Source organism: Syngnathus leptorhynchus, chromosome 16 (genome assembly GCF_054491065.1).
Source record: "Syngnathus leptorhynchus isolate UIUO chromosome 16, UIUO_Slep, whole genome shotgun sequence".
Lineage (NCBI taxonomy): Eukaryota > Metazoa > Chordata > Actinopteri > Syngnathiformes > Syngnathidae > Syngnathus > Syngnathus leptorhynchus.
Genome location: NC_141210.1, coordinates 2,827,117 through 2,853,733, shown reverse-complemented (window position 1 = coordinate 2,853,733; position 26,617 = coordinate 2,827,117). Strand labels below are relative to the sequence as shown.

General features: G+C 49.6%; 5 protein-coding genes and 1 non-coding gene across 13 annotated transcripts; 1 reads left to right on the top strand and 5 right to left on the bottom strand.

Moving 5' to 3' along the window:
- Positions 1 to 87: 87 nt before the first annotated feature.
- On the bottom strand, positions 88 to 2,733 carry LOC147044058 (growth factor receptor-bound protein 2-like). 5 transcript variants are annotated; one of them, XM_085933772.1, is made up of 7 exons: positions 2,715 to 2,733; positions 2,438 to 2,536; positions 1,692 to 1,811; positions 1,515 to 1,606; positions 1,323 to 1,442; positions 1,060 to 1,240; positions 88 to 930 (listed from the first exon to the last, which is right to left on the bottom strand). In XM_085933772.1, exons 3-7 carry the CDS (start codon positions 1,767 to 1,769, stop codon positions 769 to 771), a joined length of 633 nt encoding a protein of 210 aa, XP_085789898.1. In that variant the 5' UTR covers positions 1,770 to 1,811; positions 2,438 to 2,536; positions 2,715 to 2,733; the 3' UTR covers positions 88 to 768. The 5 variants fall into 5 exon arrangements, with proteins under 5 accessions (XP_085789898.1, XP_085789899.1, XP_085789897.1 ...); XM_085933773.1 differs by having other exon boundaries at positions 2,418 to 2,536; positions 2,715 to 2,730; XM_085933771.1 differs by lacking the exon at positions 2,715 to 2,733 and adding an exon at positions 2,634 to 2,696.
- A 680-nt stretch (positions 2,734 to 3,413) lies between these two features.
- Positions 3,414 to 11,619, bottom strand: LOC147044057 (ras-associating and dilute domain-containing protein-like). Its single transcript, XM_085933764.1, has 17 exons — positions 11,143 to 11,619; positions 10,432 to 10,761; positions 10,051 to 10,286; positions 9,331 to 9,674; positions 8,559 to 8,876; positions 8,182 to 8,496; positions 8,056 to 8,093; positions 7,837 to 7,979; positions 7,659 to 7,774; positions 6,555 to 6,774; positions 6,294 to 6,466; positions 5,580 to 5,724; positions 5,331 to 5,491; positions 5,012 to 5,237; positions 4,076 to 4,176; positions 3,859 to 3,998; positions 3,414 to 3,733 (listed from the first exon to the last, which is right to left on the bottom strand). Exons 1-17 carry the CDS (start codon positions 11,262 to 11,264, stop codon positions 3,628 to 3,630), a joined length of 3,234 nt encoding a protein of 1,077 aa, XP_085789890.1. The 5' UTR covers positions 11,265 to 11,619; the 3' UTR covers positions 3,414 to 3,627.
- A 461-nt stretch (positions 11,620 to 12,080) lies between these two features.
- trnag-ccc (transfer RNA glycine (anticodon CCC)) lies at positions 12,081 to 12,151 on the top strand. Its single transcript has one exon. It is a non-coding gene; the product is annotated as a tRNA-Gly (tRNA).
- A 243-nt stretch (positions 12,152 to 12,394) lies between these two features.
- LOC147044055 (uncharacterized) lies at positions 12,395 to 16,205 on the bottom strand. 2 transcript variants are annotated; one of them, XM_085934339.1, is made up of 8 exons: positions 16,118 to 16,205; positions 15,850 to 15,987; positions 13,751 to 15,543; positions 13,565 to 13,658; positions 13,413 to 13,501; positions 13,218 to 13,342; positions 13,026 to 13,136; positions 12,395 to 12,960 (listed from the first exon to the last, which is right to left on the bottom strand). In XM_085934339.1, the coding sequence occupies exons 3-6, from the start codon at positions 15,539 to 15,541 to the stop codon at positions 13,304 to 13,306; spliced, it is 2,013 nt and encodes a 670-aa protein (XP_085790465.1). In that variant the 5' UTR covers positions 15,542 to 15,543; positions 15,850 to 15,987; positions 16,118 to 16,205; the 3' UTR covers positions 12,395 to 12,960; positions 13,026 to 13,136; positions 13,218 to 13,303. The 2 variants fall into 2 exon arrangements, with proteins under 2 accessions (XP_085790465.1, XP_085790464.1); XM_085934338.1 differs by having other exon boundaries at positions 13,045 to 13,136.
- Positions 16,206 to 16,381: 176 nt separating this feature from the next.
- On the bottom strand, positions 16,382 to 23,518 carry LOC147044054 (uncharacterized). 3 transcript variants are annotated; one of them, XM_085934336.1, is made up of 19 exons: positions 23,232 to 23,518; positions 22,718 to 22,795; positions 22,568 to 22,636; positions 22,093 to 22,244; positions 21,929 to 22,013; positions 21,633 to 21,859; positions 21,404 to 21,521; positions 20,923 to 20,979; positions 20,789 to 20,857; positions 20,623 to 20,712; positions 20,458 to 20,561; positions 19,930 to 20,392; positions 19,754 to 19,852; positions 17,984 to 19,672; positions 17,686 to 17,833; positions 17,450 to 17,567; positions 17,219 to 17,378; positions 16,986 to 17,078; positions 16,382 to 16,814 (listed from the first exon to the last, which is right to left on the bottom strand). In XM_085934336.1, the coding sequence occupies exons 1-19, from the start codon at positions 23,343 to 23,345 to the stop codon at positions 16,701 to 16,703; spliced, it is 4,047 nt and encodes a 1,348-aa protein (XP_085790462.1). In that variant the 5' UTR covers positions 23,346 to 23,518; the 3' UTR covers positions 16,382 to 16,700. The 3 variants fall into 3 exon arrangements, with proteins under 3 accessions (XP_085790462.1, XP_085790461.1, XP_085790463.1); XM_085934337.1 differs by having other exon boundaries at positions 16,383 to 16,814; positions 22,568 to 22,633; XM_085934335.1 differs by having other exon boundaries at positions 22,568 to 22,795.
- Positions 23,519 to 25,525: 2,007 nt separating this feature from the next.
- Positions 25,526 to 26,403, bottom strand: nog1 (noggin 1). The gene has a single exon (XM_085934201.1). The coding sequence runs from the start codon at positions 26,401 to 26,403 to the stop codon at positions 25,726 to 25,728; it is 678 nt and encodes a 225-aa protein (XP_085790327.1). The 3' UTR covers positions 25,526 to 25,725.
- Between the last annotated feature and the right edge of the window lie 214 nt (positions 26,404 to 26,617).

The window sequence follows — 26,617 nt, the reverse complement described above, 5'->3', positions numbered from 1 at the left end:
GAGAGCGTCTCGTCTAACGAGGTTATCTGATTGTGGTGGCCTGGTAACCACGGCAACGGAACCGCACGTTGAATGATGAGACCTTGGGAGGTTTCCAAAGTGTTGAAGTAACTTTACTTCTTTTTGCAAAAACAGCGTGACATCAGCAGTACATATTTCATGTTTGTTTGCAAATTATTTTTAAACTATTCGTCATAAATCAACATCTTCACATTAGTGAGAAGATGAAGATGATGAAGGTCACCTGACCACATGCTGCAGCAGCAAGGAATCAAGCAAACAAACCACTTCCTGTTTGATGAACGTGGAGGAGCGGTGCCATCGCTTTGTCTCTTCACCCCACTCCCCGACAAAAAAAAGAAAAGAAATAGAGCTGTCTAAAGTTGAACCAGTCTATTAAAGCTTTAAGGCAAAAAAAAGGCGTTTTGTGTAATTTAATTTCCTCACCCCGTGAGAAGCCAAAAGGAATCGGATGAGAAACACACTAAATCCTAATCAATTCCCATCCTTGGGACACGTCGCATCAAATTTCAAGAAAATCCAGAAAAACATTTACCACCCCGAATCCAATTTACACCACTGATGAATTTCTCAACAGTTCTCACAAATGATCTCAAACGAACGGCCCAGCCGTCCCGGCTACCCACAATGCTTTGCACGCGGTGACGAAAATAGATACAAAATGTTGGACCTTCATTTTGAAACATCTCCTCTGTACCGAATGAACTGAGACTGACTTGGCTCCTCTCCCTTTGTCTTCTTTCTGCATCAAATTGGTTTGGTGTAGTTTGCTGGAAAGAGTCCTTTCCTGTCGCCGCACCGTCCCGTCCACCAGGCGGAGTTAGAGGTGTCGGTGATGTTGATGATGTCGCCGGCGCAGAAGCTCAACTCGTCGTCTTCTTCGGCGTTGAAGTCGTACAAAGCTAAAACCTTTTTTTTTTTTGGAAAACACGCAAGCATTTAGCATGTTGCTATGCTAACAGAAGAGCGTTTGAAATACAGTCAATGGTGTGCTGAGCTTTGTCGAATTAACAAGATCTGTCTATTTGAAGTATTTACCGATTGGGCGCCGGATGTTGTGACGGCGTAGTCGTTGAGGAAGATGTTACTGGTTTTGGAGATGGAGGTGGTCTTGTAGTAGTTCACCAGCTTGTTGAGTGACGTGAACTTCTCGGCCCACAGGATGTAGTGACCTCGCTCGTCGCGGATGACCTTGAAGTGCTGCACGTTGCACTCGTGCCTGCGGCCCAGGTATTTTGTTACTTTGGATAAATCTGCAAATCTCTCAAGATAAAATGCTTGTGTTGGAGTTTGCAACCGACTTGACGGAGATGGAGAAGTTTCCCGGTGAACTTTGACATCCTCGGATGACGAAGTCACCGACGGGTTTAGCGCTGAGGTTTTGCTCAGCCATGCCGCGAGTGGCGTTCTCCTGGAACCATCTGGGAACATACGCACGTCAGCACCACACAACAAGAAGGCCGAGGATGACATCAAGTGTGGGCGGGGATTACCCAGGTATGGTCAGGTCCACGTAGTTCCTGGGGACGAGGCCTTCGTGGCCGTTCATCTCAGCTTTGTACCACTTGTCGTACGTGCTTAAAATCTAATATGAGACAGAGAAACTTTTTTTGCCATGAAAACTTTTTGGGAAATGACGGGCTGACTCCCCGACGAGCTTCTTTACGAACCTTCACCACGTCATTCTTCTTGAAGTTCAGCTCACCAGCCGCTCTTGCCGCAAACTCGTACTTTCCTCTCGCCTCCATGTTGGCAAGTTCCGCAAGTAAAACGACCTAGGTAGATTTGACCTGTTTAAAAAAATCAACAAATAAATGTATAAACAATAAAATATCACCATTTTATTCAACTAGAATATAGAGAAATACCTTAAAACATGCAAAGTTTGATGCACTTTGCCGTATTTCACATTGTGAATCTTGTTTGAAGCTTTTGTTTGAACGAATATATCATATTATTTATCACTCATTTTATTTACTCGTCAAATCGAAAGCAACGGTTTTAAATGTCACGTGACGAACAAGAGCACCTGCTAAAGCTGTAACTGAAGCAACAATTTGTGGAAAATTTCACCAATGGCGGGAACAAGTTGAACGTAGAAAAATTGAAAGTAATGAAAACGAGGAAAAACGTCTTTGAAAGCTGATCAAACTACAGAAATGATAGGTTCAAAAATCATGTTTTCATGGAAGATGGGAATAATCATGAACAAGTGAAAGTGAAAATTAACAACTAATAACGTACTCGATGACTTAATAACTATTGAGAGTAAAAGTATCAAATACATTAAGTCAATGTCATTCACCTACCTGATCGTTGTTTTGATCTTTTTTTACATTTCATCTGAGTAATTGTAGTACACATTTTAGGACGCAATAAATTCTGAATATTTTTACCTTGAGTGGCTTTGTTTTACCTTGTGTGAAGTTTATCCCATGGAAAATCAAGGTAAGAAGCAAACCGTTATTTTCTTTTTCCTTCCGCGTCACGTGCAGCAGGGCTGCCACGAGGAGAGCTAAAAAAATTCAAAAGTTAAAAAGAATGAAAAGTTCATTCACCAAAAAGCGATATAATATTCGGAATTTAACGATGGTTGGTTCATCTGAACGCACTTTTGATCTTAAATGAACACGCACGCGTACACCTGCTTTTTAGACCGTTTAGCCACTTCCTGTTTTCAAAATAAAACTCACCCTGTAATGTTTCCGACGAGGTCAATTTTCAGTATTGAGAACACTTAGGAGATTGTTGACGGGTTTCCGCTGAAAATTATGCAAACGGTTGTTGGATCTTATTTTATTCAATAACTGACTAGCTAATTCTTTAAAAAAGTTATAATAAACAAATTAAAGGAAACATTTAATGCATTAATATAGTCGTTTTCCAATCGAAAGTGGTTCATGGAACCCCTTTTTTTTTAAAGTGGTTTAAACCTATTTTTTCATTCGTTAGATATTTGGTTATTACGTAATTTCTGTATAGATTATACAAACATATGAGCATATAGACATATTGCCAAACAGACTCACGGGGCATTTTTTTCTATTTTCTTTAAATCTGAGCTTTTTAAAAGCTAGTTAGGATTTTAGAAAACGCATATTTGCTTGCCAAAGGAAGGCCAGAATCCAAAATTGAACCCCAATCCAATGAACTTCGAGGCATACCTGCTAAACTTTATTGACCAGTGTCAACACCAAACGCCTTATTGTGCTGCCTTTGTAAAGTGCTTTGAGATACATGCTGCACTGGACGCAGCCGCCAGGGGGCAGCCAATCACTCTTTAGAGTGTTTTCTTTGGATTTGTGCAGGAAGTCATCAGGACGCAGTTGTGGTCACAGTCATTCTCAAAAATAAAACTGGGAAAAAAAAAAAGTGGTGCAGACACACCCTGCTGCTTTCCTGTCACATTGCGAGCGCGCCTATGTCAGCACACCCCACAATGATATGGATTTATTGTGATTACGTTAACTGTACAAATATGAGAAAATAGCATTTTTATAAATACAAATGAGTAAAAACATTGAGAAATTACAACAACAAGAAAAGGTTTTGCAGTGAGTGGAGAGACTTCCGGACAGGAAGCAGGAAACATTCTTGACTTCCTGTTCAGCATTTGGTCGTCTCTGAGCTTTTGTTGGCGTTTTTGTTGGGGTCCATGTTGGCCACCAGCAGTCTCAACGAGTCTCCCGAAGAGCGAATCACTTCACGCCCACTGGGGAACAGAAAGTCCACACCTGCATATTCACGGGCTCAATTTGTTGGCGAGATTTTAGTTTGGGGCAGGCATTTTTCCCGCTCTCACATTCCAGATCTTTCCACGCACACAGTCGCACTTACACACTGTAGTCCATTCCGACCAAGCTGACGCCGTTGACGGCCAGGATTCGATCTCCTGTCTTGAGGCGGAGGCACAGAGCGGCGGGCGAGTTGGGAACGAGCGACTTGACGTAAATCCCGCTCATCCTCAGTGGTGTCTTCTGCTCACACAAAACCAAGAAAAATAGCATGAGGAGTTTTCCTGTCAAAGTAAAGTAATAAGTCGGCCTGAAGGTACCATGCCGTCCACCAGGGCCAAGCCCAGACCGTGAGGACCCCGATGGATCTCCACCGTGAACACATCGTCGTCGTCGTCCTTTTCGACAACGCGCTCACCCTCTGCGCAGAAACAAAAATGTAATTTGGCTAACAGTGTGACACTGCTAACCGCTAAAGATCAGCAAGATTTTGCCGACAATGCGACTTACAAATTTTGACTTCTGCAATCTTTTTTTTGTCATTATGTGTGCATGGAACTTAAAACCAGTAGTATTCCCACCGCACCCCCCCTGCAGTGCTTTTCCCGGCAGTATGAATACACACCACACATACACCCCACACACACACACACACACACTCATACACACAGAGTGAGTGTAGGTGGCGCAAACAAAGGCGCACGCGTCCGATTAAGATTCCAGGCAGCAAGTGAACTGTAAATTGTCCTGACGGGTGGCCGCCCGTCACCGCCGTCGTTCTTTTCTGTCCTGACCTCAGCGCCTCGTTGCAATTCTTGGCGCCGATTATAGGATTAGTAAACTTTCCAAATAACGTTCAGCCGGGCCCGCAAAGCACGCTGGCATGTTCGGCAACAAATGCCGGTTTTCATTTCTGAACCGAATCATGAATCGGTTAAGTTATGCAAATTGAGGGATTAATAAAAAGTAAAAAAAAAAAAAAAATCATCTACGTTGATGAGGTTTTTTTTTTTTAATGACTCGGAAATGGAAAATAATAACGTGCAAAAGCTAATTACAGAGTGAGAAATGAGCCAATGAGAGTTAAGACATCTGCTTCAGATCAAGTCAATCCTCAAGCTTAAAGCAGCACCGCAGGGGGGATCGAGGGGGCCATGTGTGTGTGTGGGGGGGTTCACATTAGCAAGATGAACCGTTAAAGCACTTAAGTGATTTTTGTGTCCGTGTGAAATGGTGTGCTGGATTGCACTTGTTACCGTCTGCAAGCTGGTTTGCTTGCGGGGTGTCGGGAGGCGTGAGGAGGAAGGACGGGTCCGGAGGAGCGCTCCGGTTGCGACCGTCCAGTTTGCCAGTCCCGCCCGGCTCCTTCAGCTTCCGGGTCACGACCCGCTCGCTGACGCTGGGGTTGTCGGCGGGCTCCGGCGGCAGGCAAGGGGGACGCGAGGTCTCACACGAGGTGGTTGCGGACGATGCCGAGGAGATCTGAGGACAATGTCCACCACAAGCAAAAGGATGTAAAGTGAAGTGTGAAGAAGACCCAAAAAAATGTTCATACAGAAGATGACAACTCGTTACCTCCTCCACCTCCCCTTCCCTGGGGGAGGTCTGGTCGATGGCCTGCTGCAGGTGGGCCAGTTGCTCCAGGAGGGCAGGGTCCTGGTGGGCTTCTTCCAAAAAGAAACTCCTGCTTGGCAGGATGAGCGGCGGGTGTTGGTCGAAGCTTTCCAAAATGTCCGCTGCGCACACATACACACACAATTTATCTCTGAAGTGAAAAAAAAAGATTTTCTAAACTATGTTACAGATATTTAAATAGGGACCGACCCGTCTTGCAGGCGTCTTCGGCGTGTTCCGGCCCAGGAGTCCAACCAGTGGGTCGGTTCTTGCCCGTGTTGTACTGGCTCAGCATGTGCTGTAGCTGCGCCGCGTTCAGGGCGGAAAACTCGGACCTCAGCGAAGTCCACGACGCCTGCATGAGGAACAAAGTCATCATCTTTTTAGCTACAAGCTTTCCCAAAGCACTTAAACGGTGGTCATGACATTTAAAAAAAAAAAAGACAAACATTTTCTCTATCGGAATTATTTTTTTTTAATCTGACGACATTTTTAATTTCTTGTTTACATTGCCGTTACTGTGTTGTTGACAAACAAAGTATATGAATTCTGCACGTTAGGCTTGAAGGCCACAAAATGTTGAGCAAGCTCACCAACGTGGTCCACTCAAGGAAACCTCACGAGAGCACTTTTAGAAACCTCAGCCACACATTCACAAGCAGACGCGCGCACACACTAACGTTGGAACATGTGGCCATTGATTATGCGCGCTGTGGCCGGGCCGCCTCCCAGAATAGCTCCAAACATCCACATGGCTGCACTTGCAGGGGTGGGAGGGGCCGAGGGAGAGGGGGGGCATGGGAGGGGTCGATTAAAACGCTCCTAGTGACCACTGCTGGCGACCTCATCCTAACTCGTGCTGTGGTCGTACGTAAAAGTGCTCGACCAAAAAAAGTTCTGTTCACGCGTGAAATGAGGCCCGACCTGAAGGAGCGTTTCTTTGGGCGTGGCCAGCAGGTTGACGGCGGCCGAGAGTTTCTGGAAGAAGTCGGCGGCCACGTCGGCCAAGCTGATGCTCTGCAGCCAGTCCATCAGCAGGTCCAGGTTGGCCCGCATCTGGACCCCTCGTGACCACTGGTAGAAACCCGCTACCGAGCCTGCGGAGGGGAAAAAAGTCCCACGCGAGTACATCCGAGCGGCTCTTTCCCGAAGGTTAGCGCGGTTAGCTTAGCGGCCGGCTCTCACCTCGCTCCATGAGCGCGTTGAAGAGCGAGGCGTTGATGAAGAAGAAGAGGTACGCGCACAACTGCAGGCAGATGTCGGCGTGCACCTGGAAGGAGGTGAAGAGCTGCAGCGCTTCCTTCAGCACCTCCAGGATTCCGCTCAGGCCGTCCGGCACGCGCAGATGCCCGCTCTCCGAGAACGGATTGCCGTCCAGCACGGCTGGCAGCGCCGAGTACATGTTCTAAACAGAACCGGAAAGGGGAGAATTTCTTAGGAGTTGGGACCAGGTCATCATCAGCAACACACACAAATAAGCTTCGAATCATTCATTCCAGAGCAATGAGACTCATCCAGCCCCACCTCGCTGCTTCCTTTGGACTCGCGAGAAGAATGAAATGCGCGCAAGGTTGACACCGCCACGGATTCCTCGGCATTTTTCTCATTGTTGCGCACACGGGTGACATCACCTCCGCAGAAAAAGACGGCTGACTCACAAACGGCTGCTTGGTCGCCAGCGCGCAACGTGGAAAATCATGCTTACGCATCACCGAGGCGACCTTTCACTCCCTTTCTAAATTTGACTTTTGTTTTTGGGTTTGTAATGATGACCTTTCTCGAGAAGGCCACATTGTGAATCCTCTCAAGTATTCCCACACGTTTATCAGGAAATTAAACACACTTTCCTCCCTTCCGTGTACACACACACACACACACACACACACACACACACACACACATGCTCACTTCCTCTCTGGAAACACTACAAATATGTGAGTGTATGTGTGAGAGGAGGATTATTTGTGTGTGTGAAAGTGTTTGGAGTGTGTGTTGCGCTATCTGCTAGGCTTTGCCTACTGAGGGCTGCAGATAAGGCCAGCTGATCTTTCCATTGTGTGCGCTTCCCGCGTGTTGACACAGTGATCTTTCCCAAACACATTCTGTGTGTGCGTGCGTGTGTTTGTGTGTGGTTGTGTGCGTGCGAGGGAGGGAGAGAATGCGAATGTGAGTGAGTGAGAGTATGTGTAAGTGGGGGCGATTGTAAATGAGTGTGTGTGTGTGTGTGTGTGTGTGCGTGTGTGTGTGTGTGTGTGTGTGTGTGTGTGTGTGTGTGTGTGTGTGAGAAACCTTGGTGAGATAGTAGACAGACTGCTGGAAGGTGAACATGATGACCTCCTCCAGCACCGTCATGGCCTCCTCGCAGGCGGCACGAGTGGACGCAACTTCCTCCTCGTCCATCAGACCTGTCAGCGTGACACTCGTGTGAGTGATGGACAAACGGACGTGGGGGATGTTGACGGCTCACCTGGTCGGCGCCGGTCACCCTCGTTGGCCATCAGCTGAGGGACGCGGTGCTGTATGAAGTGCAGAAGCTCAATGGTGTTCGCCATCCACGCAGCCAGGGGACGTAGACCCGAGATCAGCTGTCGCGTCTGCGGTGGGGGCTCGCTAATCGCAAGGTACAAACCAAACGTGAGAAAAGCAATCCTCCGGGCCGACGCGGGTGCGGACTGAGTCGGCTCACCTGTCTGATTGCTTCGACGCGAGCTCCTTGGTCTTGTCCTGTTGCACGATAAAACATGTTACGCTCTTGAGTTGAGAAACGTTGTCTTCAAAGAGAGCTGCTGTGGAACGACGAGTTGCTTTGTACCCAGACGGCGTTCTGCACGCGCGCCGCCACCTTGAGCAGGAGGCGCCTGAAGCGGTCCAAGTCGCGGGCGCCGGCCGAGCGACGGAGGCACAGGCTGAGCAGGAAGGCCACTGTCAGCTTGGGCCCCCCGTCACCGGGCTCCCACGTGTTCAGGATCTTCCGCAGGACCTCGTCCTCCCGCTCGGCATGGTAGCTTAGCGTCGCGCCGCCGTCTTCCGCTAAATTGGCAGCAGCGGGGCGCCAGCCACACGACCGACAGCCGGGATGAGGCTCGGAAGCCCAGTTGGGACACAGGCGGCTCATCCAGGGAGGCGTCTGTGGAAAGTAAGAGTTAACCCAGCCCACTCTCAAAAGTTTTGAAGTTACACTTTCAGAACCTTGTGCAGGTTTCCCGCTGCCGCGCCGGTGGGGTCCTTGAACATGAAGAGGTAGTGCTCCCCCAAGCCCACCAGGTCGCCGGGGTGAAGCTCCGCCTCCTCTTTCAGGGGCGCCCCGTTCTTTGTGACGGGGGCGCCGTGGAGCGGCTTGAGTAGGGTGGCGGCGTCCAGACGACGCACGCGACAATGGCGGGGGAGCACGTCGGGGGCGAAGAGCAGGATGTCCACCTTCAGACGCTCCTCGTCCTCGCCGGCGCGATGCTCGCCGCAGCGGCCCAACACTGTGCTGCTCCCGCTAAGCAGGTAGATGACAAAGTCCTGCAAACAAACAAAAACTTCAAGCGCCGCAAGTCAAAAAAAATAAATCATGGCATCCCCAAAACATCCAATAGTCCCTGTCATCTGGTCACATGACTCGACTCCGGTCGGACTTAAGTGGCCGATTTTAGGACTTGCTTGAAAGTGAAAAGGTTAAGACTTGAGGACAACAGGAAGTGCTTCGGCTTTCTGAAGGCCAGCCGTCGTGTGATCGGACGGCCCATCCCCCGACTCTCAGGCCCTCCCGGAATAGCCCACCTGCTCGTAATCAGGTTGATCTGATCTCCTTGTGCCTGCGTGTCCTCCTCTGGCGCTGAGCAAACGCTCAGCATGTGCCAACAAAAGGACTTTCCCGTACTGTCCGTCACACTCTTGAGGACACCGCGAGAACTTTAATGTTTAATGATCAAACCTAATCAATTCATCTTTGTCCAACCCCACCATGGCGTGTCACCTGTCTGTGGTTGTATCCGTGCAGGAGCAGGAAGTAGGGGAAGTCAAAGGGCGGGTGGATGGAGTACTGCGTGGCGTTGTCGTCACTGCTCTCCGTCTCTTCCTTCTCCGTGCCCAGTAGCCTGAGAGCGTCCTTGTCCTCATCCTCGTCCTGATCTTTGACCCGGTCCTGGTCTCGGGAGTGGCGCGCCCCGCGGGCCTCCTTCCCCATGGCGCTCAGGTCCATCTCGCTCAGGCTCCTCCAGAAGTCAGTCCCGTCCAGGCCCTCTGCGGAGCTGCTGTCCACCAACAATGAGGTGGCCCTGGAGCGGTTCCGCTGAAGCTTGCGGGCTTGAGCGTTGATTCCTGGACACAAGAACCCGCAGCGTTCACTTATTTCATTTTATGCTTCTTACGTTATGCACAGCACGGGACAGTTTACGGGACTCGAAGTTCCTGTGCGAGCAGGAAGCGCGGCGTTAGCAGTTATCACGTGGCGCTGAGTGGCTTTGGATGCCGCGGCATCGTAAACAGAGATAAGGACAGCTTTGGTCTCCCGTGGCTGCCTTCCATGAGAGGCGCAGATAAGGAGGAGGACAAAAGGATCAAGCCAGAAAAGGCTGACTGTGCGTCTCCCCTAAATCCTTCCACTGGGCCGCTGAGACGCAAACACATGCACACACACACGTCGGCCATATTGGATGCGGCCCATCTGCCGATTTGAGTTTCGTTGTTTTTGTACCTGCGGTGACAGTGTCCCGTTCCTTCAGGCTCTGCTCCTCCACGCGGAGCCTCAGCTGGATCTCGAAGCGTCGCGAGAATCCTTCTTTGGGTTTCCACAGCGACTGCAGCATCAGCGGCTTCTCGTGGTCGCCCACCACGCGGAAACATTCTCGACGCCATTGCCCGCCCGGGCCCGTCTGGCCGATCACGTCGCACAGCACGTAGGCGCAGGCGTCCGCTTTCTCCAGACTGTACCTGAAACGGGGTCAATTTCGGTCAACGCCAGATGAAGACCTTTAAGAGTTTCTTGATTTTTTTTTTTTTCAAAAATGTGAGCGAGTCAGTGCGACTTCTCGCTTAGCAGCATCTGATTGGAGACATCTCACTTTATGATTCTGACCTGTCCAAAGCTTCTTTGAGAAGTTCCTTGGCGCTGGACTGTGTGGTGGCCAGGACGCTCTTGTAGTTGGCGCCCTGGCAAATATCACTCCCAAAGATCTTGAGGATGCCGGGCACTGACAGCTGGCAGGACAGCTCGGCCGGGTCGTCCTGCGCCGAGGCCGAACCGCCGCCTCCGTCGCTTCGGCGGAGATTGGGGCTGTGGTTGAACACGCCGGACAGACGCTTCTTATTGTTGTTGTTGTTATTGTGGCGCCGGATTTTGGACTTGGCCGGTTGCCGGACGCCCGAACTCTCGGCAGAGCGGACGATGCCGGTCGAACTTTGGGACCTGCGGCGCACAACATAAATGCGTTAAAGATGTTATCAATAAAAATATACAGTTGTTTAGTTGTTGTTCTCTTGATTTGCTTTGTTGTGTGAGTCGGTGATATCTTTGTGATGACAACAAAGCAATATCTCAGATTAAAGGACAGGACGGACGTTGGCTCTTCAATAGCAGCTCTTCAATGTGCATCCTGTTCCCGCTCGAGGGAATGAAGCCAATGAAAAGCCTCAGTGACTGATTCATACTAACATACGAGGGCATTCCATGATGTCGTTGGAAAATGTAGAACACGGCGTAAAGTAGAATAAATGTTGACACAAATTGGAGTAGTGTGTCTATTTGGAGATGTATGCAGGTAGAAAAAGTCAAGTTGTTTGGTCTTACTGTGTTGATCCATTGCTGGCTTTCCGACCGAGTTGGGCGAGTCTCCTCTTGGGAGAGCGGATCAGCAAGCCCACCACGGCCGACTGTTTATTGACGTGGCTGCTTCTCTCCTCGCTAATCATCTTCAAACATCAGTACACCAACATCATCATCCTCAACACCACCGCCAGCATCGTCATCATAACGTCCACGTTTGAGGAGACGCTCCAAAAGCACCCTTGCAACTTTCCTTCCACTTGGCGTCCATGAGTTGGCTTGTAGCTTGTTGAGTTGGTCACTTCTTCGCTCGTTAGTCAACACAATTCCACCTGATTGAGGTCCTGAGCCCAAAGATGTTCGTGGAAGAGGAGCGTGGAAAGGAGCATTCGTTCGTCACGCACGCGTTGAAGTTTGTGAACCTGCAGCCGCCGGTGCCGACTGCAACCCAGCGGAGTCTCTCCCCTCTGTGACGTCACCGCAGCATCACGAGCACGCGCCTGCAAGCAAGGAGGGAGGAAGAAAGTGACGCGCGCGCACACACGCAGTGATAAACCGGACGACAAGCTTCAACCAAATTAGCATTTTCCACTTAGCTTTAAACCAATTAATGACTCAAAACCTTATTGAATCTATCATTCAGATGATTATTGTCGTGACACCTGTAAAACTGAATGTTGTTAGTATTTGAGACGTTTGCTGAGTGTTCAAAGTAACGATGTGGTCAACAAGTTAAGAGACGAGAACAAACGTGGACAGAGACATCTAGTGGTCAACTCATGTAACTGACAACATGTCAGCGACGGGTAATACCGCTAGTACATTACGAAAAAAAAGGATATGAATACATATATATATATATTTTTCCAACGTGCTTAACATGTCACATGAAAATAGACTAGTATCTTAGATGTGATAGAATCAATTATATTTAAACAAATTTTCCCGTTCCGTTAATCAAAGCGCCGCTGGTGTAGTGGTATCATGCAAGATTCCCATTCTTGCGACCCGGGTTCGATTCCCGGGCGGCGCACGGTTTTGTCCAGTTTCACATTTAACTAGTACCGTGCTGATCGGGACCAATTGCATGCTTTTAGTGACTCTTTGTTTCATGATTACTGAGTTACTTATATCTGGTTGAATCCATACTACAATGTATTGACACCTTGTTACAAAACATCTGTGCTGCTTGTGTGCATGTAGTTCCTAAAATATTGCAAATTGAAGATGTCGGATGTGAACACTAGCCGGTACACACAGATTCATTCATTGTCATGTCATTTATTGGTGTGTGAGATCATAACAAAATGGAGCAGCGAGCAAGACCTGCTTGTTCATTCCAAATAAACATGGAAGCAATCTTTACTCAAAAGTGATCTCCTGTATTTGATCTTCGAACGAGCATAAACAACAGACGTGACATCATAATGTAGTCATTTTAAATTATGGTGACGAGACTGTATGACGCGTATCCAAGCAACAGCTATGACAAAAATAATACTGGACTTATGAACGAACGGTTAAGAACGCTGGTCAATAAATTTGATTTTTTTTTTTCTTTAAATCAGAGATGGAAGATAACTTTTCAACATTAATTCAGAATCCGCCCTCGTTATCAGGTTTCGGTAATAAAATCAATATTGCACAAGCTTTTATGAGTCAAACTTCAAAACAAAAATCTGAAAATACAGGAGTTCTAAAACTTGATAAAAAGTAACTTGGTAAAAAAGTGAAGAAAATTTGCTAATCAGCGTCAAACATACGTGGAGTGATACAAAAAGCCAACTCGCATTGAAATTTGCTGTTGTATTGAAACCTTTGTCGTGCTCGTCAACGCGTCACCTGAAAAACACAAATGCGAAATAAATGCACACACCCAAAAATATGACAACCGTCACAAAACTTACACTGGAGGGGAAACGGTACCGTAAAGTTTGATTGCCGCTGACGTACACACGTTTGGGCTGGGTTTGATGATGTCACGGGAGAGTGGGCGTGGTCAGAGAAGGCCGTGCCGCCTGAGGGTGATTGCAAAAGAAAGCAAACTTGAGAACTTTGTATTTTTTCGCGTTAGTTACCGAAGTAGTCGGATTACTTACGCGTGATGACTGCGGAGCGCCGATGTTGAGTCATGTGATTCCATGTGTCAATCATGTGTCAGTGATGTGAACGGTCGCCTAGTCTGTCACCTGACGTGACGCCGGGCCGCTCGCCAACTTTTCCTCTGACGTGTCAACATGCGACATTCGTGTCAACGCACACGCGCAAACGCACGCTCAGACAAACCAACGCACCCGTGCGTGTCCGTCGTGTTGTTGTTGACACGTGGTCACGTGATGTTGTGAACAACGCAGTGACAAGTTGTCCTTGTTCAGCACGCAACCTGAAATCACACGCCCGCACGTTCACGTGTCAAATACGCAGACACAGAAGCTCCACGTGATACCTGAGGGCAGAGCGCAGGCGTAGTGAAAAGATCGTGTGCAGCCTTTGTGCGAACATCCCATAATAGCGCCTGACAGATGACACCCACAGCAAATCTGATAGAGGGAGTAGAAGTACTGATTATTTATTAGCAGAAGATGATGTCATCACAAGCAGACAAAAAAAAAAAACAGAGGACCGGACCCACCGTGTGGCTCGCCAGCTGCTCCGCCTCCCGTAGGCCATACAAGTTTCCTCGCACCAGGAAGACTTGGCTGCTCCACACGCTGCAGTCTGAGTGGACCCAGCGCTCGTCAAACTGTTGGGCGGCGGCGTCGCCGCGTTCCAGCAACTCGGCGGGAAAGTACGGACCGTGAAGGTCACCTAGCCCATCAGCGTTGGCCTGGCGACCGCACAGGCAGCACAGCGGCGTGGTGTCGCCGGTGTCCTTAAGTCGACCCAGACGGAAGCAGGAGGTTTTGGGGATGACGCCAGAAGAGCGAGTGGTGTTTGGTTGGTTTTGAAGCGAGACGTCCAGCTGGTCCTGCTGGTTGACCACCGTCACGTCGTTTGGCCGCAAGCTGCCGTGCTGCCGCACTCGCACAAACGGGCAAAACTTGTCCGACGTCTTCTTCTTCTTGGCTGTTTCTTGCATGGCAGTGCACCTTAATTTGATTTGAGGCTCCGGCGGCGAGAAAAGAGACGACGGTGGACACCACGCCTTACGTTTGCGCCGTTGTCTCTTCACAGATTTTTTAGCCACCGACGACGACTTTGAAGTTCTTTTTCTAGTGTCGGCAGATTTGTTGGCGGCACGGCGCCGCTGAGAGTTATTTGATTCGTTGGCAGAGTGTCGTTGGCGAGTGTTATCAGAATCGTCTGGGACGGGACGTTGAAGAGCATCATCCGATTCACTAGTGTGACCTTGGCGAGCTGTGTTGGCTTTGTTGCTGACGCGGCGCGGGGGGAAGCCGTCTGATTTGTTAACATGATCGGTTTCTCGTGCGTCCTCAGCTTTGTCAGCGGTGAGGTGTTGGTGAGCTTCATGAGATTGGTTGAGGTCCCAGGATTGGCAGGAGCTGTCAGACTCCCTGCCGGCGTGGCACCCATGAGCATCGTTGTCGCTCTCCAGCGCGTAACCCGTGGCGTCGTCAGAGTTGCAGCTTTCGTAGTAAACGCCCACTGCGTTTTTCTTCACGCTTCTTGCGAGACGGTGTCGTGTGCTCCAGGGCGACAATGGCTTCTGCACGGAATTCGCACTGATTCGGACACTGCGCTTCCGTCCCACCGCAGCGGATTTCTCCTGAATTTTATTTGGAGGAAATGTCGGCCTCTTCCGTGTGCTCTGGGTTGCTGGGACTTCGACCACATCACTGTCGTCGCTCAATACGTCAGCACGGGAGGGCGCGGCACCGTCGTAGACTGAGTAGTCGGTGCTCAGGTCCGCTAATAAGACGACAGGTCTCGCGTGATGCGGTGGGATGTCCGCCGAGGTTTCAGATTCCTCCTCTTCTTCTTCCTCTGATGACGAGGCGTCGCTACTCTGCAAGCTGAGCGTCTGCTGGCAGCATCCCGGCAAGGATGGGGCGGGCGACAGTGGCTCCACCATGCGCCGCACGCCATCCGCCACAAAGGAGGCGCAGAGCAATGGTTCTTTGGCGGCCGCCAGCAGCACGATGACGTCTGAGCCGCTGTCGCTGTCATCCTCGCAGCTGGCACCCGCCTGGTAGAAGCCGGGGCACCACAGGTCGCCATCGCGGTACACGCCCTGCGGGAGGCCGGCGCTCACATGGCTAGGCTCCACGCCATGCTCCCGTTCGTAGCTTCCGGTACTGTATGAGGAATCCAGACACGAGCCGGTCGGACATCTGTGGTACCACTCAGGCTTGGTGGGAAGGTCAGAGGCAGGCGCACGCTGGTTTCGGGTCCGGGACGGTGCGGAGAAGCTCTTGGATAGGTCGACGGCCATGACGGAAGGCTCAGATGGAAGCGCCTCCATCGCTGAAACACGAGTTTGATTGCAGTTTGATATGGTGGTCATATAAACAATAGCAGATCCAATTGATTGTAATTTTCTGCGATCAAAATTGCAACATTGATGAGCAGCTTCAAGCAATTGTCAGGTTTTTTCAGTTTGTTTTTCGTTTTATAAGTTTTCATGTACAATTTTAATTTCCATGTTATTTACAGTACGAGCTAAGAATTTAAATGGTCAAAACCAAACAGTGACGTAACTTTACACGTAACCCTCATTTAAAAGTAATATTTATTTTATTTTTGAGCGAATGACGAAGTGGATTTTCTTACCAGCGGCTGTGGTGCAGAGGTTCCGGCTGGGTCCCGGGCCAAGCTCTACACGCTGACGAACCTCTTCCGCCGGCTTCAACAGGCCCACCAACCAGCCCACACCATGCTAGTTGCTTAGCATGCTAACTGGCCGGACAGCTAGCATAGCACGTACACGTCGTCAATGTTTTTTTTTTTGTCATCATAAAGAGAAGCCGCGTACAAGACATGCGGTAAACGGGTAATATTAATCAAATCTGAATAATACGGTGTTGTAATGTGTACTCACTATTTAAAGATGATGTTGTTGTTGTGACAAAAGCTGTCATCACGTCGTCATTCAAACAAATACAACAAAACCGGAAGACGGAGTGTTGTTTCCAAAGTAAGAGTAAAGAAACAAGGCGACTGACGATTGCGTATAAAACTCAAAATAACTTCTGAGCATAGAAGGTAGTTTTACAGTCCTAACGCTAAATTACTTAATGGGTATTTTGTCTTCAAATTCTCATGAAGAAATACTTCGTTTTTTACCAACACCACCTTGACAGTCATCCCAGGATGCTTTTTTTTATTGAGTCAACAAAGAGTTCACTTTTTTGTCTTTATTGTGAGTGAAACATGAGGAAATAATAAATATGCGACTCAAATAAAATAATAAATATGAAATTTCCTTATGTGTTCAAATGACTTTTCCAAGCAGAATTGACAGAATAATAAACAAGAAATATTTACAAGACCACGGACAAAATGTACAAAACAACACAACTAACCTTCAAGAATTGCCTGAGAAAAAAAATGATATACAGAGATAATTTATATGCTACATGAGAAGCTTCAGCAGAATTTCCGACCTGCTTCTTCCTGTGTCGTTATTCGTCACTCCAATTAACTCTGATCTGTTGTGAGGCCAGCAGGTTGTCCTGCAGGGCGGCGACCTGTCGCCTCATGCTCTGGAGCTCGCTTTCCTTTACGCGCAGAAGGAGCTGCAAGCACACCTTAATTTACTCATTCCTTTCTCTCCCAAAAATATTTTTCCCCCTATAGTGAACCTAGATATCTCCTACATTTTCCCTAAAAATGTCTTTACAGTATAATAATGCATTGTGAGATATATTTATTCAGTATATCGTATGGTTGCCATTTAGTGTACTCACCTCCATCTTGTATATGTTGTCGCCCTGATTTACAGGAAGTACATCCCGTTCGATCAGTCGACTCACCTCGGCTGCCAGGTGAGTGTTCAGCTCCTGTAAGACGACATATTAAAATAATGCTCCTCCCACGGGGTAGAGACCGAATTCTTCCGCCAAAAACGAAAGTCTGCAGATATTTGAAAATATTGTCTCTCCACCAATCATTTTAGGTCAATTGTTTTGCAGTTTAGTACCTGGTTTTGGTCCATCAGGTCTTCCTTCTCCTGCTGCTGCTGACTCAGCATTTTCCTCAGCTCATCCAGTTCCTGAGTCATGTGACCAATCTCCACACACTTGAGGGTAAACCCATAGGAGAGATCCTCCAGCTCCCGCTGACAGGTTGCCAGCTCCTCGCTGCGGATATGCAAACATACAGATTGATGCGCAACACGCTAACATGCTAACAGGCTGCTGTTGGCGGGTACCTGTGGAGCTTGTAGACTTCTTCCGTGAGCGCATTCCCTGTCACATTGAGCGTTCGATATCTCCTCTGCACTTCTTTGTCCAGCTCGACGCGGTGAGCGCGCTCGATGGTCTCGATGGCTAACCCCGACAAACATAAATTGATGACTCATCATTGACATTTCCATGTTTTGGCCAGCGTGCGCCTTGTTTTGACCAGCCGTTTGCCATTGTTGACACACGCACATACGCATCTCACCGGTTGCCGTGGCGACCGCCTCCTCGTTCAGCATCCTGTCTCTCTCGGCCAGGAGGCAGTCAACTTTCTGAAGGTGTCGCTGCTGCAGCTCCTCGGCCGCCTTCACGTGACACGCCTCCATGGCGGCCAACCCACGCTCGCACTCCGCCTGATGAAAAAAAAAAAGTTGAAGTTATATATAAAGACCAAAGCAACCAAAGGTACCAGACATCAATAATAAAGCAAACAATTTTTTTGTAAACATAGACAATTTAGAATCTTCAATGAAGCTCCTTGAAGGTGTTTTGTGGGCCCCTACCTTCAAGTTGCGCATCTCCTCGTCATGTCGCCTCTGATCTGAGCTCAGTTTCTGTATGGTGACTGACAGCTCCTCCTCTAGATGACTCACACGATTCATCAGCGCAGCCACTCGACCCGCCTCCTGGTGTCTTGCCACTTCCTGGCCTCCTTCTTCTTCTAGATGTTCTTGCGCTTCCTGTTGCGTCTGGCAGCCGGCATCGACGCAAGCAACTTGCTTCTCGGCGTGGGAAAGTTGCCTTTGCAGTTGGGCATTTTCTTCCAGCAGGCGATCACACTTGCTGGTCATGTGACAGCAGAAGGCCGCCTCGGTGGAGAAGAGGAAGGTGGCGCGCAAACGCTCAGCCGTCATCCCGACTTTGTCCCGCGTGTCGGAGGACACCACGTTGATCCAGGATGAGAAGATCTGGACGATCATTCCCAAGAATTCCGCACCGCTGTTGTCCGTCACATTGGGATGCTCGCTATCCGCTGATGTCCCTAACCCTAGAACTTGCTGAATGTTCTCCTCGAGTTTCCCATCCAAAACGGTGGGGCTGTCATCTTCCCTGAGAAGGTTCTGCCCCAACATCAATATTTGATTTTCCAGAATTCTCTGGGGTGCCGCGTCACTGAGAAGCTCCTCATCTTGTTCTTGTGGGTGGGAAGCATTGGTGTTGACGCCATCCATCAGCTCGCTGCAAAGCTCCTCCAGTCTCTGCTGGCAGGAAGCGGACGGATGCCCTGCCGTCTTTTCCGCCTCCAGTCTATCAATAACATCCAAGAACCTGTCCAGAACCTTCCACCTGAGTAAGCTCCACTTCAGCATCTGCTGCATTCTTGCGTCTGCGGGAGCGGGCCTTGGAAAGTCGTCTTTGTTTTGTACGTGGAGCTTCCCTGCTTCCTTCAGGGCTCGGTTCTCGGCCTGGAGCCGCCTGCAGCTGAGCTCCGATTGGCGGAGATTCCTCTCAAGCTCCGTCAGCTTGGCCTCGGTGGCTTGGAAGCATCGCAGTAGGAAGCCCTCGGCCTTTCCCACGCTCGCGACCCCGTCATCCGCCACCCCAGCCTTCTGGTCCTCCTCTCGCTGCTGCAGGAGTATCTCGGCGTCCCCCAGCCTGTCCTCCAGGGAGGTGATACGGGTCTGTGCCTCCATGAGCCGCTGGTCCTTCTCCAGAAGTTCCCGTTCCAGGTCCTCCGTCTTTTTGGGACACCTGAGACTGAGCTCTTCCTTGAGACGTTGGATCTCGCGGTCGGCCTCGCTCAACTGGTTGAGCATCTCTTGATTGCGCTGGTCGAGGGCTTCCTTCTGACCACTCAGGATCTCCACTTCCTGAAAGAGCTTCCTCGCTTCCGGCTGGTCGCCCCGTGCCTCATCCACGCCATTCATCGCTGTACACCGGCAATCCCCTTCGGAGTCCGGACACGGCGGAGCGTCCGTCCCAGGAGGCTCACCATGGTCACATGTGAAATCCATGTCCAGAGCTTCGTTTGGAGATTCAGGGTCAGTCTGAAGGTCTGAACTGTCCGACACCGTAAAGGCCAAGCTCTCGCACCAGACGGGAACCGAATGGTCATCCTTCTCGCTGGGCCACGGTGCGGGCGTGTCGTCGACAAGACGCCAGCGCTCGGGAATTCCGCTTCCGGGGATTCCAACTGCCGGACTTTCACCCTGAGAGTGAACATCATCTCCGGATGTGTGAACACATTCCGACTTTGGCAACGACAAGAGAGGAGGAAAAGTGACTTGATGAAGTCATAACGTTGGGTCGAGAAGATGAACGTCAGCGTTTACCGTTGCCCTGGCGTGATAAAAAGTCCACATGCTCAGGCAAGCTTCCAGCTCCAGTCGGCTGCGCTCTGACAATTCCAGTTGACACTTGAGATCCTCAAACTTGCAACATACAAACAACTAAGTTAGCTACTTTGTTATTGTGAGTTAGTAAACATGCTCGCCGGTCGTGTACTGACCGCCTTTTTGTAGTCGGGCGAGGCGTCGGCGTTGTTGTTGTCGTCGTTGTTGATGTGGAGGATCTTGGCATTGCGCAGAGAGTTCTTCATCTCCACCTGCTTCCAGCAAGCCTCCATTTCATCCTTCAGGCTGGCGGCGGCGGCCGCTGCGTCGCCCATCACCTCTCGGCCGGGAGGCAAACCCAGGATGCTCTCGTAGCGCCTCCTCCGGGCCTCCCTTCTCTTCTTCTTCTCCAGCTCGCCGTACAGCGGAGGACGCGGGGCCGGAGACTGATCGACTTCCGTCGATCTGCCGGGAGGCCGAAAATCGGTCCAGTCAAAAGTCTTGTAGCGACCTTCCCGCCTTCGCTCCAGAACGCTCCGAGGCTTGGAACGCCGATCTGACTCCGACCAATCAGGAGCCACGTCCGGTTTAACCAAAGATTCTGGGTTTGGACTGAGGACCACCACTGAGCCAGACGAACTGTAACACGTGACACGTGATTAGGGACCAGTCGTTTCACCCTACCAAAGTCGTAAACAAGTTACCTGGTGACATCAGGAGAAGTGTGCACGTTTTTCATGAGCGCTTGGAGCCAGTTCCGACGTATTCCCGCCGTCATGGCTGACAGCGTGAAGATTCTTTTCGGAGTCTGCAAGATGTTGAGAGAAAGTTTACGTTTGGGAAGAAGAAAACAAAATGAAGTGTCTTACGTGAATCTGGAGGCCGTAGTTCTTGTGGACCTGCTGCTCGGTCACTTTGAAGCACTCGCTCAGGTCCACTTCGCCTTCTTGCTCCGAAGCCTGGCGGCAGGAATGAAAACGTTACGGCACAAAAAAGAAAAGCAAAATAACTCAGAAAAGCCATATTTCGACAAACCTCCTCAGCCACTACGTCTTTGTAAAATTTGAGGCAGTCAGCGGACAGGACGAACCAGTACTTCCTCCACTAGAGAGCGACAAATACAAAGTTGACACACTCCAGTGCTTGAACAAGAAAATATTTTTGTTCACCTGAGCGTCGTCGTCCAGCTTGACCAGCCAACCTTTTTTGAAGTTTAACAAATCCGGCTGCAAAAAAAGACACATTTGATGAAATAAATTACAATGTTGTCATTTCAAGTCAAGTGGAACAGTTGGTTGCATTTGCGTGGAGTGCTAAGCAGTGAGGATTAGCCCACCACTGAGCATCACAGGGGGGGGGACGGACATTGCACCACTGGATCCCTACACTGAGCCCTGGAAGCTTTTTGGAGATTGTAATCCAAAAAGCTGTCCAGAGCCGGTCCAGAAAATGCTGACACGCACACAGGTCTCGATCAAAGAGGCATCCAGCCAGAAGCTGTACAGATGCCAACAGCTGCCATCTGACAAGAGTACAATGGAGCCAATGGGGATGCAGTGTTTGGTCACATGACTTCCACAACAGAACTCATGGACAGCATTCATGTTTATTTGAAAAAAGGGCTGATTAAAGTCATCTGCAAGCGTTTACCTCTCGCTCTGAGGTGCGTGCGTCACTCCTGCCGCACCTGAACGAGTACATTCTCATTTCCTGCTCCAGCCCGGACGCCTCACCACTCATCGAGAGCTTCCCCGCTGCAAAGTCGCAGCTGCAAAGCGTGACGAGCATCAACATTGATTGATTGATTGATTGATTGATTGATTGATTGATTGATTGATTGATTGATTGATTTCAGAGCAAGAACTGGATTGGTAGTCACCTTAGGTTGTTAGCACAAGTTTGGATGGACTTGGTCTCCGGCTCAGTCAGATCTCCGCATGGATGCAAACTTTGGACTTGGACTTCACCTGTTGCGAGGGCGTGGCCCCCTGTGACATTCCAGACCGGGATTTTCTCAACCTGTTGGTCTTCCTGATGTTGGCCATCTGCAAGCACTAGGGCTTGAAAAGTGGGGCCTGGGGCGGCCATCTTGGCGGGTGACGGAGCCTGTCAGAAAAGAAGAGTGTTTAAGTTGAATACGCTGATGTGACCATCTTGAGAATTTTCATTTCGTACCTGCACGCAGATGGCGTCCACTTTGCGCTTCTTCTTGACGTTGTTGCCGTTGGCCTGCACGAAGGCAGACAGCTGATCACGCCACCTGGCAGGAGAGCCCAAGCATAAGAACAGAAAAAGGCCAGAGAAGACAGGAAGTGAGTGGAGCGTCATGGCGCACGTACCCGCTGATGGTGTCCTTGTTGTCGGCACGAACAAAGACTTGCCGACGCGCGGTGACGATGCACAAGGCGTTCTTCTGGCCCGTGCGCACTTCAGCATCCAACACGGCCGTGCACGCATTCATGTCTAGTGTGCCCTGAGGTAAGGTGCCGGGCTGGTGGACAGAAAACAAACAACTAAGACATCAAAAATCCACCTCAGCCTTCATTCATTAAAAAAAAAAAAGAGGACAGATTCAAATCAACACAAAAATAAAACCACCTAGAAATGTTTGCTTGCATCTCTGATGAAAACATTTTGTAAAAAATGTTGAGCAGATAATATTGTACGACTTAATATCTGAATTAACATTTGAGGGGGTTGTAAAGGTTAAAGCGGGGAGGAGGAGAAGGGGGGGGTGCATGTGCATTAGCATTGGGACTAATCCTAAATCCTCTGCGAAACATCTGGAGCAACATGGCCGCCCGCCCGCCTCACCAGCTCATCCAGTGCGAAGGTCACAACGCCGTCTTCATACAGGACGAAGAAACGACGCTGCCATTTCTGCTGGAGCAAAAGGAGGGTCCGGGTGGGGGTCAGAAAAGGCATCGTCTTCATCATCACGGTGTTAAGACGGCACCGCCTTACCCGTGATCTGTGCGGAGTCTTGTCAAAGACGGCCCCTTCAGGTGCCAAACACAGCCAGCCGGCGTACAGCGCCTTGGCCTGAACAAGGATTCAATATTTTGCAAGTTAACATGTTAGCTTAGCTCATGCACTCCACTTTTAATGTGGCCACTTTGCAAAATGAATCGCCCATCGTATCAGGAAACTACTTTTGGATACTATGTAGGATCCTTCCTAATGGTTCTGAATAGCACCAGCTATGATCCAATTGCTTCAGTTCTTAGATATGAAACTCAAAAAGAGGCCCAAGGTGCTATTATCACCTCAAAGAACCATAAATGAAGCCTAATGTTGCCATATCAAACTAGGAGGTGCTTGGTAGCACCTGTGAAGAACATTTCCATTTTAGAAGAGGACATCACGTGACTCGAGTGCGCATGAAGGAAGCATTGCAGCATTAGCTCAATGAAGCGAGCTTTAATTAGCAAGTGATGAGTCGAAAGCTTTCAAATTACAAATTTGGTTTTGTCCTTACGTGCTCCGTTCGTGGGTGCGCGGGCAGGTGCAGCTCGCGTGACTTGAAGCAGTTCTGACACTTGCTTTTGTTGAAAAGGTTCGCCTGAAACTTCTCGCACGGGTCGTTCGACATCTTTTTCTTCTTTTTTGTTGTTGTTGTTGTTGTGGCTGTTGCTACTGCCCACCTCTCCGCTGTCTTGCGCTCTGTTCGTCTCTTGTGTACTCCGCTCGTTGTCACTCGCACGTTCGTTGACAGTCGACGTCACGAGCTTAACGTCACAGTCGTGACGTCACCACACGACAAAAACTCACAAAATAGTGCTTGGACTCGAATGAGCGCTTGTAACAGAATATATATTAAAATTAGGTACAGAGATTGAGTAATTTTGCCACTAAAAGACTACACGTCAGGAAAACCTGTGAGGAGTTTCGGAGCCACTCGATGGCGCTGTTGCTCTAGAAAGCCAAGGCTTCATTGAATAGCTGCCATTATTTTTTAACACGATAAATGAAAAATAGTACATCGGGTTCACTACATGATATCAATTGTCCTCTGCGGGACATTTGACCACCACCTGATATTCAAAAAATAGCATTATTTTTATATATCGTTTTGTTAGTAATCACTAATTAAGCACGCGTCACCAGTTTCTAATCAGAAAGTAGCGAAAAACATTTTGTGACGTGACACAAGCACAAAAGTGACTTTGACGCCAATATTCTTTGCTTTTGTGACACCTGAAACTATAATGCAGCAAAAGCAAGACTGAGAAAGGGCTTTTGAGGAAAAATAATAATTTGTATAAAAAAAGAAACAAATATGATTATCATAGTCTCTGCTTTGACTTTGAAATGTACATGTTTGGACTGTCCAGGGATTTTGGAGACCACTGGAGGACCTCAGGGGACGGTGGAGTGTCTCCTGTGCTTCCATTTCAAAGGGAAAGTTTGGAAACCCGATCGGGGCTCGCTGGTTTCTAAATCAACAAAGTTGCGTTGATATTGAGGAGCAGCTCTGCTAAGGGACAACAAAGCCGCTCGTCCGTCTTATCTCGCTCAACATCCGTCACGGTTGCGGAGTCCTCAAGTCTGACAGTTCCAAAACCTCAGATGGGAACCCGTCTGAGCTTTCCGCATCCTTCAAACCTGAAGCTTAATGAGTTCACTTTTTGTCCTTGCTATTAAGACAGTATAGACTCAACTGGCTGTTACATGTTTTTTTTAGTCAGGATACGTGAATTTATGTGTGAAACATACTTTTTGTTTGGCCTCTTGAAGAGCTGAAGTAAAAAAAAGCCTGAACAGGCCCGCCATCTGATTGATGGCGGCAAGGTCGGATCAAACACGCTGAGCAAGAATTCCTTGTCAACCCCCCCACACCCGAATCTGAAATAGGTTTTCACCTCCATGCTGATATGACGCCAATGCAAGCTGCTTTTTGAAGAAATTCTCCCATCTCCTCAACAACTGCCCCTAACGTTTTGCTTTCTTCTTCTGCCTTAAGGTGCACTTGCACCACCAACTGATATTGCAAGGAAAACACTCCCTAAAAATTGCAAATCCGCAATTTGAGCCAGGATAACTGAAGCTGATGCTTTGCCGGTTCAACAGACACCAGGGATGAGCCGCAGATGTCAGGAGACACTCCCTCCTGGAACGCGCGTCCAGTTTTTGGCCTTCGCAACCTGCAGAAGGCGTAAAAAGTTGCCACGCTTCCTGATCTTTTACAAACGGCTGCTGACATCAAAGCGGGCCGTGACCTCGCATACCAGCCCGAGTTCCCATTAACGAGCTCTGGACATCAAACGGCAGGATAGCCCGTTATCCGAACCCGCCGCCCGAAAGCGCTAGAATTTACGGCAGACAAAAAATGTCCGCTATCGTTTGAATGTAGACGACGTTTGAAAACATTCCAATTAGGCGGCGTGTGGGAGAGCGCCGCGAGCTGGCACGCCGCCAGACTGCAAGCTCCCACGCACCCACCAAACTCTGACATATGTCCAGACTAATGTCTTCTATTGAACCCAAGTTAACAAAAAAAGAACCCCCCCACACACAGTTTTTGTCATGTTCTTTTAAGGAGGATTGTATTTTGTTTCCTCAAAACATAGCTCACTAAGAAAAACTAAATGAGGACGAAAATACTGTACACGGAAACGGTCCCAACTCAGATGTGTGTCACTGATGACATCACTGATGATGCAAAGAAGAAGGCAAGCGAGTGCATTTGAAATCATATCATTTGTTTTATTGCAAGAATATAAAGAATAAATAGCACCCCCCCTCGCCCCCCCAAAAGTTCTTAATTTACAAGATGCACACTCGTCATCCACAATGCACTTCTGACAAAGACACAACATTTCCAGGTGAACATCCGCACTCTGGTTACAAATAATGCTGAGTGATACACGGCATGTGCATAAAGGTCACCAAACTTGTTCCACATTCTGGAATATAGCAGGATGTCACCTTGCGCTAAACATGATGACTTCCCCTCCATCCAGATATTTGGTTTATGTGGCGCACGCGCACTTGCAGTCGGTGATGACAGGGTAGCGTACAGGGATCCAGGCGCACTTGAGCCCCGCCTTCCTGTGCGTGCATCTCCACCTGAGCACGGTGAGGTGCGCGGACGCGGCAGGTTTGCACATCATCCCCTCCGGCAGCGAACACGAACGCTTGGATGGGCAGCTGCCCGCCCGCACGTAGCGCGGCCAGAAGCGCGCGCCCAGGTCGGTCCAGGAGTGCAGGACCGGGCAGAAGGAGTACGCCCACAGCCACTGCTGCAAGCGCCGCTTTAGCTTCTTGCCGCCCTTGTGCCGCCGCCCCAGCATCTGCGTGTCCAAGTCCAGCGCGCGGATCTCCTTGGGCAGCCTCTGCCGCATCTCATCGTCGACCTCCGGGAGCTCGGCCGATTTTGCCTGCGCCTCTTCTGACACGGGGGGCGGCGGCCGCGACAGCGCCAGAAAGCGGCTGTCAAAGTCCCCCAGGATTCCGCGCAGCTCCGTCTCGTTGAGGTCCCGCTCCCGGGGGTCCAGTGCGGGGTCCGGGTCCTCCTGCAAGTCCACGAGCGGGAGACTGTCGCTCGGCACCGGCCGCAGCAGGAAATAGTGCTGACAACCGACGCGCTCCGTCAGCAGGCCGACTGACACGAGCAGAACCGCGCACACGGCCGCCAGGTTGCCGTCCATGTCGACAAGATGCGCAATTACGGGTGAGAGGCGTCCATGTTGAGCGTGCGGACGCCTCCTCGCGGGCCCGTCACGCTTGTCCGTCCGTCCCGACGCCGCTTTGACACCTTTTATGGTGGGAGGCGCGCGTGATGTCACCGGATGGCCGCGCGGTCAATGCGCGCTTGTTGTCTGCCGGAGGAGGAGGAGGAGGACATTCCCACACCTCCTCCTT